At 43.5% G+C, this 15,390-nt stretch overlaps 1 protein-coding gene across 1 annotated transcript in view; it reads right to left on the bottom strand.

Moving 5' to 3' along the window:
- LOC125228974 (periodic tryptophan protein 2 homolog) overlaps positions 1 to 15,390 on the bottom strand; it is a 49,504-nt gene that overhangs the window by 30,476 nt on the left and 3,638 nt on the right. The window contains exons 5-10 of the mRNA XM_048133719.1: positions 8,494 to 8,711; positions 7,590 to 7,802; positions 3,432 to 3,606; positions 1,841 to 1,919; positions 1,601 to 1,671; positions 509 to 612 (exon numbers count right to left, since the gene is read on the bottom strand). Coding sequence (XP_047989676.1) covers positions 509 to 612; positions 1,601 to 1,671; positions 1,841 to 1,919; positions 3,432 to 3,606; positions 7,590 to 7,802; positions 8,494 to 8,711 — 860 coding nt within the window. The remainder of the gene's footprint in view (positions 1 to 508; positions 613 to 1,600; positions 1,672 to 1,840; positions 1,920 to 3,431; positions 3,607 to 7,589; positions 7,803 to 8,493; positions 8,712 to 15,390) is intronic.

Genomic DNA, 15,390 nt, shown 5'->3' with positions numbered 1-15,390 from the left:
ATCTAAATGCGTACATAAGATGTTTCGAAATTATTAACTCACCCCACCAACCCATTAATTAATCCATTATAACCCGAATTTTTTTAGGTCTCGGATTTGTAAAAGAATCATCATATTTTTCCTGAATGAATTTTAGTTCATTTGAAGCTCTATCATTTTTTTATTTGTCCAAACAAAATTGGGTGCCATATGGCACCGCTAGGCTATAATGCGTTGACGTTCTCAAGTAAAAGGTGCCACATTGTAATTTACCATAAGGACGTTATATGTTCGTATACGAATAACCTATCAAAGAGTAATACCTTTTCTATCAGAACGTTATATTTCTTTCTATTCAGAACCACAAGGACTTAGTTTTTAACCCAGGACGCAAAAACGACGGGGCGTTATATGTTTGACAGATAAGACAACGTAAAGGAAATGTGTTTCAGATTTTTAGAATTACCTGTGGAAAAATAAGTACAGGGAGTGATTGAAGCTTGCACCAAAAATGAAATTTATTGTATACCTTTCCATCATAACCGCCAGTGACTATGTACAGGCCGTCGGGAGAGTAAGCGAGACAGGTCATGTCCAAGGAGTGTCCTTGCTGCTTCATCACGTATTGTTCACCTGCAATGTCAATGTAAGTTACTGTCATTTAGATGGACCAGAAATCGCGCAACCAAGCCGAAACAATTCTGAAATAAAACTATGGAAACGGATTAAATCGCGTATAATGAATTTAAAATACATCCCGACGTTTCGAACTCTTTACAGCGTTCGTGGTCAACGGGTGACTGAGGAAAAATTACAATGTGCAAAAGCTACCCACATAGAAGAAATATTAACGAACCATGACCACAAATAATATAGAATTCTTGTTCTTGTGTTGTATGGTGTTGGACATTTGCAGTTTGTTCTTTGTCAATTTTGTGTAGATTAATTGGTTAATTATTTTTTAACATAGTAATGATACATTTTTTGAATATTGTATAACTAGCTTTATTAATAGTGTGTGAACCTGCCTTAGAAATCTATATTATTTGTGGTCATGGTTCGTTAATATTTCTTCTATGTGGGTAGCTTTTGCACATTGTAATTTTTCCTCAGTCACCCATTGACCACGAACGCTGTAAAGAGTTCGAAACGTCGGGATGTATTTTAAATTCATTATACGCGATTTAATCCGTTTCCATAGTTTTATTTCATGAGTAACTATCGCGGTAACCGAAGACAATATTACGAAACAATTCTGTTTTTGATCCATCCGTTGTTCGTATTTTATTATTCCTATACTGTAGACAGCAATTTATAGAATAGTGCCTTTAAGGCAAACGGTCTAAAAAGGGCGCGTGATACTCTGCAACGGTCAGCTGTTTATTCTGTGCTCCGATATGCTGAGCGTGTATCATCTGTCTCTGTCCCTCAATATGTCACTCACTCTGCCACTCCCAGACGAGCAGCTGGCGATGTTATACTCGCCCGCAGCCGTCCCGTGCTGGATCAGCTGTTTCATTCTCTGTGCTCCTCTGATGGCCGATGTTAGGGCTGAGCGTCGCCCGGTGTATCATCCCGTCTGAGCGTGTCATCTGTCTCTGTCACTCTATATGTCACTCACTCTGCCACTCCCAGACGAGCAGCTGGCCGATGTTAGCGACCCAGTCGCCAGGTGTAGAGATGGCCACGCTGAATATGCTGAGCGACCCTCTAGTCGCGAGCAGCTGGCCGTGTTAGGGCAAGATGCCAGCCACGCTGCTTATTCTGTGCTCCGATTCTGTGATCATCTGTCTCTGATATGTCTGAGCGAGCAGCTGGCCGATGTTAGGATCAGTCGCCCGGTGTAGATATGGCCACGCTGCTTATTCTGTGCTCCGATATGCTGAGCGTGTGGATCAGGTCTGGCATCTCGTGGAGGAAGAACACGCCGTTTGTGAAACCTATCAAACAACAACAATAAGGGTTTATCTTCTCTTAATATTTCTTAAGCCTGGGTAGGGCTACGGGTAGGCAATGTAAGATTTTAATCTCGCTTCTGATGGTCAGAAAATTGACATTAAATCTTAGTATAAGCGACATAAATCAACTTTTATGTTCTAGGGCATGAGATCAGCTCGGCTATTGCCTGTATTGCGAGCCGTATTCACTATGCAAGATAAAGTACAAAATCTGTCAAGGTAAGTAGTAACTGCCACTATTGCAAATGACGGCCCAGTCATTAATAGAAGTTTTGCATTGGTTACGTTTTTATATGTTAACAAACACTTATGTGATAGACGAGATGTATCACTTTGCTTAGAACTAATATATTCAGTTGTTAATATTTTTGTGTAATGGCGACGCTGTCGTGTATGCCCCTGTGGCCATTTTGCTGAATAAATGATTTGTAGTTTTTGATTTGCTAATAGTTACCTGTGACAAGCAGTTTGTTCTCCTTGCGGCGGAGAGCTTGACTTTGTGGTGCGCGCTGCGGATGGCGTCCCCGATGTAGTGCCGACCTAGCTTCTTGTATAGCAGCTTAGCAGCCGCTTTTCATGTGTGTTGCTCTTTGTTTAAACCAACAATAGATAGGTTAATAAGTTACCTGTGACTAGCAGTTTGTTCTCCTTGTGGTACTGCGCGGCGGAGAGCTTGACTTTGTGGTGTGCGCTGCGGATGGCGTCCCCGATGTAGTGCCGGCCTAGCTCCTTGTGTAGCAGCCGCTTTTCATGTGTTGCTCTTTGTTTAAACAAACAATAGATAGGTTAGTAAGTTACCTGTGACGAGCAGTTTGTTCTCCTTGTGGTATTGTGCGGCGGAGAGCTTGACTTTGTGGTGCGCGCTGCGGATGGCGTCCCCGGTGTAGTGCCGGCCTAGCTTCTTGTATAGCAGCCGCTTTTTATGTGTGTTGCTCTTTGTTTAAACCAACAATAGATAGATTAATAAGTTACCTGTGACTAGCAGTTTGTTCTCCTTGTGGTACTGCGCGGCGGAGAGCTTGACTTTGTGGTGTGCGCTGCGGATGGCGTCCCCGATGTAGTGCCGGCCTAGCTCCTTGTGTAGCAGCCGCTTTTCAAATGTGTTGCTCTTTGTTTAAACCAACAATAGATAGGTTAATAAGTTACCTGTGACGAGCAGTTTGTTCTCCTTGTGGTACTGCGCGGCGGAGAGCTTGACTTTGTGGTGTGCGCTGCGGATGGCGTCCCTGATGTAGTGCCAGCCTAGCTCCTTGTATAGCAGCCGCTTTTCATATGTGTTGCTCTTTGTTTAAACCAACAATAGATAGGTTAATAAGTTACCTGTGACGAGCAGTTTGTTCTCCTTGTGGTACTGCGCGGCGGAGAGCTTGACTTTGTGGTGTGCGCTGCGGATGGCGTCCTCGATGTAGTGCCGGCCTAGCTCCTTGTATAGCAGCCGCTTTTCATATGTGTTGCTCTTTGTTTAAACCAACAATAGATAGGTTAGTAAGTTACCTGTGACGAGCAGTTTGTTCTCCTTGTGGTATTGTGCGGCGGAGAGCTTGACTTTGTGGTGCGCGCTGCGGATGGCGTCCCCGATGTAGTGCCGGCCTAGCTTCTTGTATAGCAGCCGCTTTTCATATGTGTTGCTCTTTGCCTTCTCTTCCATTTCTTCGTCTTTGTCGCTTTCCTGTAATGACAAACATCGATCAGTATATAACTAAGCACTATAGTAAAAACACGGTCCACACAAAGCGAGCAGCATCCCTAGACGATTCCCAAGCAAATACCCAATGTACTTTGTATGTATGTACTTTGGCCACGCTCTGCCGAGGAAAACACACGCGTGTATAACCCGCCTTATGGCGAAACGCTAATTTCTTAATTATCCTGTTTTAATAATCAAGAAATTGTTTTAAAATAATACTTCAATAACTCGTGTAACCATTGTTGGTGTACAAAAATCTAGATTAGAAGGCAGAGCTATACACATCGCTATAGAATTATCATGATAAAACTTCCTCCCTGACCAACGAATGGCGAATGTGCATGCCACACTGAAATGCTGCATAGCGGAGCACTAAAATACGCCTTTGATGTGCGCAAATTACCGACAACGGGCGAAGAGCCAGCGGCTTCGGGTGAAGTGCCGAAGTATTCGCGAATATTCGGCTAATGGTGTAGCCGTACCATAATAGTCAGTGTACACGTAAGGTTAGCGCTGACCGTTATTGCACAGAAATCAAAAACAGGTAGGTATCTCAGGGGATTACAAGGGGCTGTAGCGTATAAGTGTATCTACATACATACATACAATCACGCCTGTTTCCCAGAGGGGCGGCATTTCTACGGCATTCACTTGACTTTGAAGTCTTTTCTCCCACACCCAACTTTCACTACCATACATAAGTGTAGGCACCAAAACTCCTCTATGCACCGCCAGACGTGCTTTTTGCGACACTTTCTGGCTGCCCATAAAAGCGTTTAGTGCTCCATTCACTCTATTCCCAGTATTCACTCTCCTTTCAATATCTTTTCCATGTTTACCGTCCCTTGTAAACAACGTTCCCAAATACACAAACTCTTTCACTTGTTCCAAACTTTCATTATCGATCTCAATTTCGCAATCTGTCATAATCTCATCTCTTTCAAATACCATTACTTTCGTCTTACTGACATTCATTCTCATTCCTTTCCTCTCGAAGGATGCATGCACTCTTGTTACCATCAGTTGTAACTCCTCGGCCGACGACGCAAGTAATACTAGGTCATCGGCATATAGGAGACATTTGACCAGTAACCCTTCCATTCTCAACCCACAATCATAATCTTTCAGATCTTGCAAACAACTATCCATGAATAAATTAAACAGCCACGGCGACGCTACACATCCCTGTCTAACACCCTTTTCGATGCTAAACCACTCAGTGTATGACCCGTTTATTCTCACGCAAGCACTGGAATCCTCATAAAGAGATTTCAGTGCTTGAACGAGTTGACTGCCTACTCCATACATGGACACTACCGACCACAATTCATTCCTCATCACTCTATCATACGCCTTTTCCAAGTCCACGAAAGCGCAATAGACCTTTTGACCTTTGGCCAAAAACTTTTCGGCTATGCATCGTAAGGAAAAGACTTGATCCGAACATCCCATACCCTTTCTAAATCCCGCCTGTGCATCCCATACTTTCTCGTCGGTTACTCTCACTACTCTCTCAATCAACACTTTCGCATACAGTTTTCCGACGATGCTGAGTAAGCTAATGCCCCTGTAGTTTTTGCAGTCCAGTCGTGAGCCTTTTCCCTTGTAAAGAGGAACGATGACGGCCTTGCACCAGTCCTTAGGTACCCGGCCGGTACTGAAGCACAAATTGAAAAGGCGATACAACTGACTCGCTACAATGCCCTGTCCAGCCTTAAGCATCTCGGCGGAGACCTTGTCATATCCTGCAGCCTTACCTGATTTCATACCTTTCAATGCTTTCACAATCTCATCCATGCTAATTTCATCCATTGATAAGTTTCCATTCAAACCTGAGGTTAGCATATTTGCTTCCTCCCTTTCAAACAAGCTTTCAAAATACTCCTGCCATCTCTTTAGAATACATTCTTCCCCATTCAGCAAACTTCCATTCGAATCTTTCACCGATTTTAGCTCAGAGTCTGAACTCTTACCTCTGGCTAGGCGAACGGATTTCCAGAAGAACTTTATGTTCGTCTGAAAATCTTGCGACAATCTTTCATCCATTTGATCATTAAGTTCATCTTTCTTTCTTTTAACTAATTCTTTCACACGCACTTTCATACTTCTATAGTTATCCTTCGCTACATTCACCTCATCAAAAGAGGCTTTATGGGCTCTTTGATTAGCTCGTGCTGCTAACCAATCCCGCCATAGCTTCTTCTTCTCACATACCGCCTCTTGCACTTCCTTATCGAACCACACATTCTTCACCTTTCCTCCTTTGTTCCTTTTACTCACACCACACACTACCCTAGCCACACTTACAACTTTATTTTTAAAGTTGCTCCATAATTCATCAATCTCATCTATATCATCCAAACTTTCAAACTCATTCTTCAATTTACTGACGTACTCTTCACTTGCGCTTTCTTCTTGCAAACATTCCACTTTTATTCGGTCTAAAACGCTAGGGGCCGCACGAGGTCGTGATCGCCACCCTTTGAACAGACCACTTATTCGGCACATTACCAGGAAGTGGTCAGTATGGATACCTGACCCACGATACACCCTAGCGTCCAGAACATTCTTCTTCATTCTATCATCCACGATTATAAAATCAATCATACTTTTCCTCACGTTCACTGCCTCTCGAGTGTACAAATGTATCCATTTGTGAGAAAACATTGTGTTTGCCACACAAAGGTTCCACTCGAGGCAAATCTCTAACAAGTTCCTTCCATTCTCATTCACTCTATCGTCGCCATGCATACCTAGAACCCTTTCACACCCAACTCTCTTGACTCCTACCCAACTATTAAAATCACCTAACATTATTATCCTCTCATTATCCTTGCACACTCTTAAAACGTCTCTCACTTCGTCCCAAAACATTCGCCTTTCATCCTGTGTATGCTGGGAGTTTCCCGCTCCCTGATCTACAGGAGCGTAAACCCCGAGCACAAATATCCTTATCATGCCCACTTTCATTCTAATCCATATCAACCTGGGACTTACGCACTCAAACTCATTTACACATTCAGCCATCCTAGCGGAGAGTATGACACCGACTCCCTTACTGGCTCGATCTGAGCTTGGCACCCCCGACCAGTACGCCGTGTAAGCCCCATGTGTGGTGGTGTCACATCCCTTCCGCTTTGTCTCATTCACACAAAGGACATCGATCCTTCTTTCTTCCATCATCTGCAAAACCTCATTACATTTCTCATTCATTCCTCCTCCAACATTCAATGTAGCAAAACGGCTCTCCGTGAGCCGCTTCTCGCCCTCGTAAGAAACGAGACGTGATGGGTGGCGTACCGCATCGCCGCCATGCGGATGATTATTGTTTTTCAAAATCTCCATTGCGTTCCCACGAGTAGTAGGGATAACAAGTCCACCCCAGCAGAGCCCTATACTAAGGTAAGGCGGGTATACCTAGTGTCCTGTGACCGCCAACACAGACACCCTCCGTTATAAACCAGACTCCCTCTGGCCACGCATCCCTCGGCACGGGTCGGTTTACACCTTGGATTGGGGGTTTTATTTCAGAGTTTTCCTTCTCCTAGATAGGTTGCAGCACGATGCTGACGAGGCCATCTCCCCGGGTTATATTTTGGAGTATTCCTTCTCCTAGACGAATTGCAGCACAATGCTAACGAGGCCCGTCTCCCCGTAATCTAAGTAATAAGTGTATCTATAGATATATATGTCATGTATCATCCATGTATTGAGTAGTCTGTAAGTCGGGTTTGAACAATAAACACATGTAATCGAGCTCCCCGTATTTTATTGATACTCCGCGGCTACATGGCGACACTGCCAGAATTCGAACCTGGAATCTTCTGATTGATTACATGCGTCCCCATGCGCAGCTATCTCCTCCACATGTCACTCAGCGCCGCTACTTACTACGTACGTACGTTAAGTACTTACGTGCCACTACTTGTGGTCACGACTACTCAATAAGGTTTAAACTTATTTACCTGGTCCTTGTCATCTTTCTCAACAATCTTCTCCCGGTCCACGTCATCCTCTCCGTCGCTATCCTCCAACTTCCTTCTCTTCGTATGCGAGATCTGTACATCGGAGGTGTGGAGGTCATCCATGTCTATATTCGCCTCCCAGAGGCACACTTGGCCGTTGCGACTCACTGTTATTAGGTCCAGGCTTTTCTTTTCGAAAAACACACCCACTATCTGAAATTAAAACAAAAATAAGCACCTATTATTTAAACACTCACTTTAACAAGTATAAGTTACTAGCCATGAGTGGCACTGAAACTTGAGTAGTTTCATGTGCTCTGCCTACCCCTTCATGGGATACAGGCGTGATTGTATGTATGTATGTCAATTACTAGCTAGGCTCGCTAGTGAGTACCCGGCTTAACACTCCACTCCTAAAATATTATAATTGCATGTTACATGGTAAATAGTGCGGTACCGCGTAAGTACACGTGTTACACGTGTAAATAAGAACCCTTACCGTGAGTTGTAGACGTTTTAAAACACTCGAAAGCGTATATGTCACGGAAAAATGTATACGACACGAGACCTCAATATGTACTTAGTGGAAATATCTTTAGAGCCGACGAGAAGGCGTGAGCAAGCCGATCATTCCAGACGCGTCACATTACCCTGGCCTTACGTAAAGTTTGATACAGGATGGATTATAGGATTTCAAAAACGTACATTTCCTGTGTGTCCACCCATGGAGTACATATTCAGATTATCCAAGTAATCAAGTGTATATCAGGTATATCTTAGTAGAGGTATCTTTGGAGCCGACGGCGAGAAGGCGGGAGCACGCCGATCGTTCCAGACGCGTCACATTACCCTGGCCTTACATAAAGTTTGATACAGGATGGATTATGGAATTTCAAAAATGTACCTTGTCTGTATGTCCGCCCATTGAGTACATATTCAGATTATCCAAGTAATCCACAGTGTATATTTTAGTAGAGGTATCTTTGGAGCCGACGGCGAGAAGGCGAGAACACGCCGACCAGTCGAGACACGTCACGTCGTCCCGGGCGTGCCGGAATACTCGCTTCATCACGAACGAACGGAACTCGCCGGTGAAGTGGCAAGGGGCCGTCATGATGAACACTGGAATATATAAACACATTTTATGATTATTATTCTCAGTATTTATTTTCTTTCTTAGGCTAGGCTGTTTATAATATGGATATAAAAGTAAAATACAAAAACACATACAAAACAATATAAAAAAACATATAAACACATTATAAAAAAACCTAACCTGATGCGTGTATATCACTGCACTTGTTGTTCTATAGTTAATGTTTATATTTTAGTTTTAAATGTTTATCAAGTCTGTTTTTGAAACTGTTCACTGAGGGAGCACTTATCACTGTTTCTGGTAGTTTATTCCACTCGCGTACGACACGGTTTGATAGGAAGTGCTTTCTAGGATTGCTTGTGCTGGGAACGCGAGTAATTTTCAAGCTGTGGCCTCTAAGACGGTGATTTTTACTCATAACAAACACGTCCTTAAGTTCAGGTAAGTCATAATAGTCATGTATGATCTTGAATGTTGATTATGCACTACAACGGGATAAATGTCGTAGACTTTCATTTGTTCCTTTTTTTGGTAGTTCCTTGACCCTTCTGCCGTAGCAATCGCTCTATTTGATTTCAAAGCACCACTAATACAAGTATACTGTAACCAACATTGCTGACTAACGCAGTAGTCACCGGAACGCACGAAGGCATCAACAGGCTGCTTGTGAAAGAGGAGTCTAACAACACAAACATCTAACAATGTTTAATCATCAAAATTTATACAATTCCATTTCAACAACATAATTCATAATAAAAGATTCACAACGTAATACATGCTTAATATTTTAATTTTAATTATTCTAATTCTATCAACTATCATATTCTAAATATTCTTTCACGCTGTAAAAACAGTGTTCTAGAAGAAAACTGGTGACTTTCTTCTTATACTCTAGAGCATTTAGTGTCTTAATAGTATCGGGAAGACTATTATAAATAACTATGCACATGTTGTACGCATTCTTCTTATATATATCCAAGTTGCACCGAGGTTGGTATAGAAGGTTTTGGTATTGGGTTCTTTGGCTTGAGAAATACTCCGATCTCATATGGAATAAGTCTGGACGGCTTTTTACAAGCAACAGTGCTTTTTTAATATACATGCAAGGCAGTGGTAATATTTTTAATTTCTGAAATAGTGGCCGGCAGGTATCCATTACCCAGGCTTTCATTATTGCACGGACACATTTCTTTTGCAATATAAATGCTCGTTCGAAATCAACAGAATTTCCCCACAGTAATAGTCCATAATTTAGAACTGAAGATACCACGCCGTGATAGGCTGTGACCGCTGCTTCAAAATTTACTGTATTTCTTAATTTTCTTAGCGCAAAGACAAACCTATCTAGTCTACTACACACAGCATTTACATGTACCTTCCAGTTGAGATGCTGGTCAATGAATAAACCTAAAAACTTAATATTATCACATTTGGATATTGATAAATTATTATAATTGATATTTAATTTAATTGGATCACTATTATATGAGTAGAATTGAATAAAAAATGTCTTTGCCATATTGATATTTAAATTATTTTTACATGTCCAATTGTTAATGTCAACTAATGCATTATTTACGACGGTTTCGTATGTATCAGCGTTATCACCCCTTATTACACGACTGCCCCAAAAAAAAGAGTGTATTGTTTTCAGCGTTCATGTTTGTAAGTATGTAAGTATGTATGTATGTGAGTTTCTTTGTTCCACCATAACTTCTGTATGCCTTAACCGATTTAAATGAATGATGTATCATTGGAATCCTTACGTCACCCCAATGAACATAGGATATGTGACGTCACTTAAAATTCAATATGGCGGGCGTATTACGTCATAATGCGCAAACTTTAGAAAACAATTTTTTGCAAACCTATCGAGTGGGGTATCAAAATGAAGAGCTTTTAAAGGCGATTAATAATATATACACATTATATGCGTTTATGTCTTGTTTTGAGAGATTAAGAGTTTTCAAAATATGTAACTTAAACAAATCTAATAAAAACAAATATTATTGAATGAGACATTAAAATAAAGACTTTAGATAGAGGATAATAGAAAATATAGGTATTCGGAATAACAGTAGGTGTTATTCGGGGACCTAATAGTTAATAGACTAAGAATCGCGCAAATAGGGTTGAAAACGTTAAAATTTAATCTAGGTACATTTACGTCTGTTTATTAGGCAATACGATCATAAAGACACAAAAGAAATCTGCGTCGATTTACAGATCAAAGCAGGTGCCCGACTGATTTTCCGAGAAAAAATACAATCATTTTCGGCACGCCAACAGCGATTCGCCGACGGCTTCTTTGGCCGAATAACGATTAGAAGAATCTCATTACGCATAGTATAATATTCATCTGTAGTTGTAGATCATTTGGCATTAGGTACTGGTAGTTTTCTGGGACTCGCGTATAATTTGGTGTATAGATTCAACTTTTTTTAAAAGTTTGTATATATCTGACAGTTACCTATTCAAAGCTATTTATTCCGAGCCTGAGATAGCATATTGACCAATTTCATGAGGCCGAAGGCCGGAAGGCGCCCACATACTTAGAGTCGAGCGCAGCCTGACGGACGAGGTCCAAGACCGGGTGCCGAAGGCGCCCTCATACTTAGAATCAGGCGACGCCCGACGCACGCGGTCCATGGCCGGGCGCTGAAGGCATCCTCATACATAGAGTCGGACGAAGTCCGACGCACGCGGTTGAAGGCCGGGCGCCCAAGGCGCCCTCATACATAGAGTCGGGCGAAGCCCGACGCACGCGGTTGAAGGCCGGGCGACCAAGGCGCCCTCATACATAGAATCGGGCGAAGCCCGACGCACGCGGTTGAAGGCCGGGCGCCCAAGCCGCCCTCATACATAGAATCGGGCGAAGCCCGACGCACGCGGTTGAAGGCCGGGCGCCCAAGCCGCCCTCATACATAGAGTCGGGCGAAGCCTGACGCACTCGGTTGAAGGCCGGGCGACCAAGGCGCCCTCATACATAGAGTCGGGCGAAGCCTGACGCACTCGGTTGAAGGCCGGGCGACCAAGCCGCCCTCATACATAGAGTCGGGCGAAGCCTGACGCACTCGGTTGAAGGCCGGGCGCCCAAGCCGCCTCATACATAGAGTCGGGCGAAGCCTGACGCACTCGGTTGAAGGCCGGGCGACCAAGGCGCCCTCATACATAGAGTCGGGCGAAGCCCGACGCACGCGGTCGAAGGCGCCCTCATATATAGAGTCGGGCGAAGCCCGACGTACTCGGTTAAGAGCCGGCCGCCCAAGACGCTCTCATACATAGAGTCAGGCGAAGCCCGACGCACGCGGTTGAAGGCCGGGCGCCCAAGGCGCCCTGATACATAGAGTCGGACGAAGCCCGTAGCACTCGGTTGAAGGCCGGGCGCCCAAAGCGCCCTCATACATAGAATCGGGCGAATCCCGACGCACGTGGTTGAAGGCCGGGCGCCCAAGGCGCTCTCATACATAGAGTCGGACGAAGCCCGACGCACGCGGTTGAAGGCCGGGCGCCCAAGGCGCCCTTATACATAGAGTCGGGCGAAGCCCGACGCACGCGGTTGAAGGCCGGGCGCCCAAGGCGCCCTTATACATAGAGTCGGGCGAAGCCCGACGCACGCGGTTGAAGGCCGGGCGCCATAGGCCCCCTCATACATAGAGTCGAGCGAAGCCCGACGCACGCGGTCGAAGGCGCCCTCATATATAGAGTCGGGCGAAGCCCGACGCACTCGGTTAAGAGCCGGCCGCCCAAGGCGCTCTCACACATAGATTCAGGCGAAGCCCGATGCACGCGGTTGAAGGCCGGGCGCCCAAGGCGCCCTGATACATAGAGTCGGACGAAGCCCGTAGCACTCGGTTGAAGGCCGGGCGCCCAAAGCGCCCTCATACATAGAGTCGGGCGAATCCCGACGCACGTGGTTGAAGGCCGGGCGCCCAAGGCGCTCTCATACATAGAGTCGGACGAAGCCCGACGCACGCGGTTGAAGGCCGGGCGCCCAAGGCGCCCTTATACATAGAGTCGGGCGAAGCCCGACGCACGCGGTTGAAGGCCGGGCGCCATAGGCGCCCTCATACATAGAGTCGAGCGAAGCCCGACGCACGCGGTCGAAGGCGCCCTCATATATAGAGTCGGGCGAAGCCCGACGCACTCGGTTAAGAGCCGGCCGCCCAAGGCGCTCTCATACATAGATTCAGGCGAAGCCCGATGCACGTGATAGATTATATTTGCAATAGCTTTCTATCTAATATAATACAATACAATACAAACACCTACACATACTTACAGATTTATAAAACCTCATTATGTTTAAAGATTGTGTCATAGTAACATTTCAGAATTGTAAACTACCCTCATTATTAGTATCACAATTTGGTTACTTGGACGTTGATGTTTCAGTTTAGTGTTTATTATTCCTATCTATAATTTAATTGTATTTTACTGTAATGTAATCTAAGAAAACAAATATCTTATGTGATTTGAAGTTTCGTAAAGATGATAATTGTGATCATAATGTATTGTCCATCAATTTAAAAGATGGTTAACTGATAACAGTGATAACTGGTCATACTAGCATGGTTGCTCCTTGTTCTAAAGGCTTTAAAAGGCCAGGTAGCTCGGTTCTCGGGCAGACTTTGTTCTGGTTAAGCGACAAGACAACAAGAGGTACGATCATGCTTCATTTTATTGATTTCTATATTGCTGTGATTTAAATGAAATGAAATTATTCTTATAGTAGATATTGATTTGCTATTTATTAACATATTGGTTTATTGCTTAGTAAAGAAAATAATAATATTTAAATGTTGCTTAATATTAATGTAATTCTGCTTATTGAGATATTTTATAAATTAAGGTGTATAAACCTGGTTTTTGTTATATCCTCTTTCCATCAGACTATTTTAAAGAATATTCATATATTTACTTTGTTTACGTTATTTTGATTTGTGTTGAACCAGGTGTATACATGTTTGACATGTTGTTAATATTGTTAATGTTTTTATGTACAAAGGTGGTACAAATACAGTTATACGAATTTAAAAACATACCCATATGTTTATTTTCAATAAAACCACAATAATAATTACTTTATTTTTATTTATCATTTAACATCTTTCAATAATTTATACTTTATAGCTTATTATTTTTACTATAACTAACACACGCAGTTGAAGGTCGAGCGCCCAAGGCGCCCTCATATATAGAGTCGGGCGAAGCCCGACGCACGCGGTTGAAGGCCGAGCGCCCAAGGCGCCCTCATATATAGAGTCGGGCGAAGCCCGACGCACTCGGTTGAAGGCCGGGCGCCCAAGGCTCATACGTAGAGTCGGACGAAGCCCGACGCACTCGGTTGAAGGCCGGGCGCCCAAGGCTCATACGTAGAGTCGGACGAAGCCCGACGCACTCGGTTGAAGGCCGGGCGCCCAAGGCTCATACGTAGAGTCGGACGAAGCCCGATGCACTCGGTTGAAGGCCGGGCGCCCAAGGCTCATACGTAGAGTCGGACGAAGCCCGACGCACTCGGTTGAAGGCCGCGCGCCCAAGCCGCCCTCATACATAGAGTCGGGCGAAGCCCGACGCACGTGGTTGAAGGCCTTATAGTTAGAGTCGAGTGAGGTCAAGTACGCGGTCCAACGCCGGGCCAGGGCTGCGTCACTACTATTCTGCTGAGTTTTACGTGGTAACTAGGTATTAGTTAAATAAAGCGTAAGTATTTGTAGTTTTGCGGGCAAGTGAAGGATCTGTTTGTGTGGGAAAGAGTGTTGTTGTTACGGTGTGCCATTCTCTCTGTCCTCCGTAGCCGATTTATGGCTATGCAATAGGTATGTTGTCAGTGCTTAAAGCACAGAACAAAAGTACAAGCGTCTAAAAGCGAATGCCGTTAAATAAAGTTACCTACACCCTTTCATGCTAAAATATCAAGAGCCAACACTATGACCTAAATAAAATAATTATGGTTCGTTTGTGTAGTCACTAAAATGTAAGAAATAAAATAAATAATTAAAAAATTAAAAACACGACTGCGGTTTTAAAGCGAACTGAAAAGATGAAAATAATCTTTAGATATGCTGGTCAGTTAACTTGATTAATATAAATTAGAATAATGAGTGTTTAGTCAGGTACATAAATAAGCTAAAGAAAAAGTTAATGCTCATGGAGGATATCGTGACCGTACCTAGATATTTTATTTCGATTGCAGTCGGGGGACCTTCTTGTTAGGTTTTTGTCCATTGTCCCCCGACTGCAATCGAAATAAAATATCCAGGTACGGTCACGATATCCTCCATGGGCATTAACTTTTGCTTTAGCTATTTATGTACCTGACTAAACACTCATTATTCTAATTTATATTAATCAAGTTAACTGACCAGCATATCTAAAGATTATTTTCATCTTTTCAGTTCGCTTTAAAACCGCAGTCGTGTTTTTAATTTTTTAATTATTTATTTTATTAATAAAGTTGTATCATCGGCAAATAGTATACACTTATGCGAGATAGCTTGAGGCAAATCATTGATGTAGACCAAAAACAATAGAGGACCTAAGTTACTCCCCTGGGGGACGCCCAGTTTTACATCAAGAAAATCTGACCGGTATTTGGTTTTAACATAACTCCTACCTACTTTTTCTAATTTGACTATTTCAGTACACTGTTTCCTTTGTGATAAATAACTTTTTATCCATTCGAGTGCAACGCCTCTGATCCCA

This window comes from Leguminivora glycinivorella, chromosome 8 (genome assembly GCF_023078275.1).
Source record: "Leguminivora glycinivorella isolate SPB_JAAS2020 chromosome 8, LegGlyc_1.1, whole genome shotgun sequence".
NCBI lineage: Eukaryota > Metazoa > Arthropoda > Insecta > Lepidoptera > Tortricidae > Leguminivora > Leguminivora glycinivorella.
This window is presented reverse-complemented; position numbering and strand designations above follow the sequence as displayed.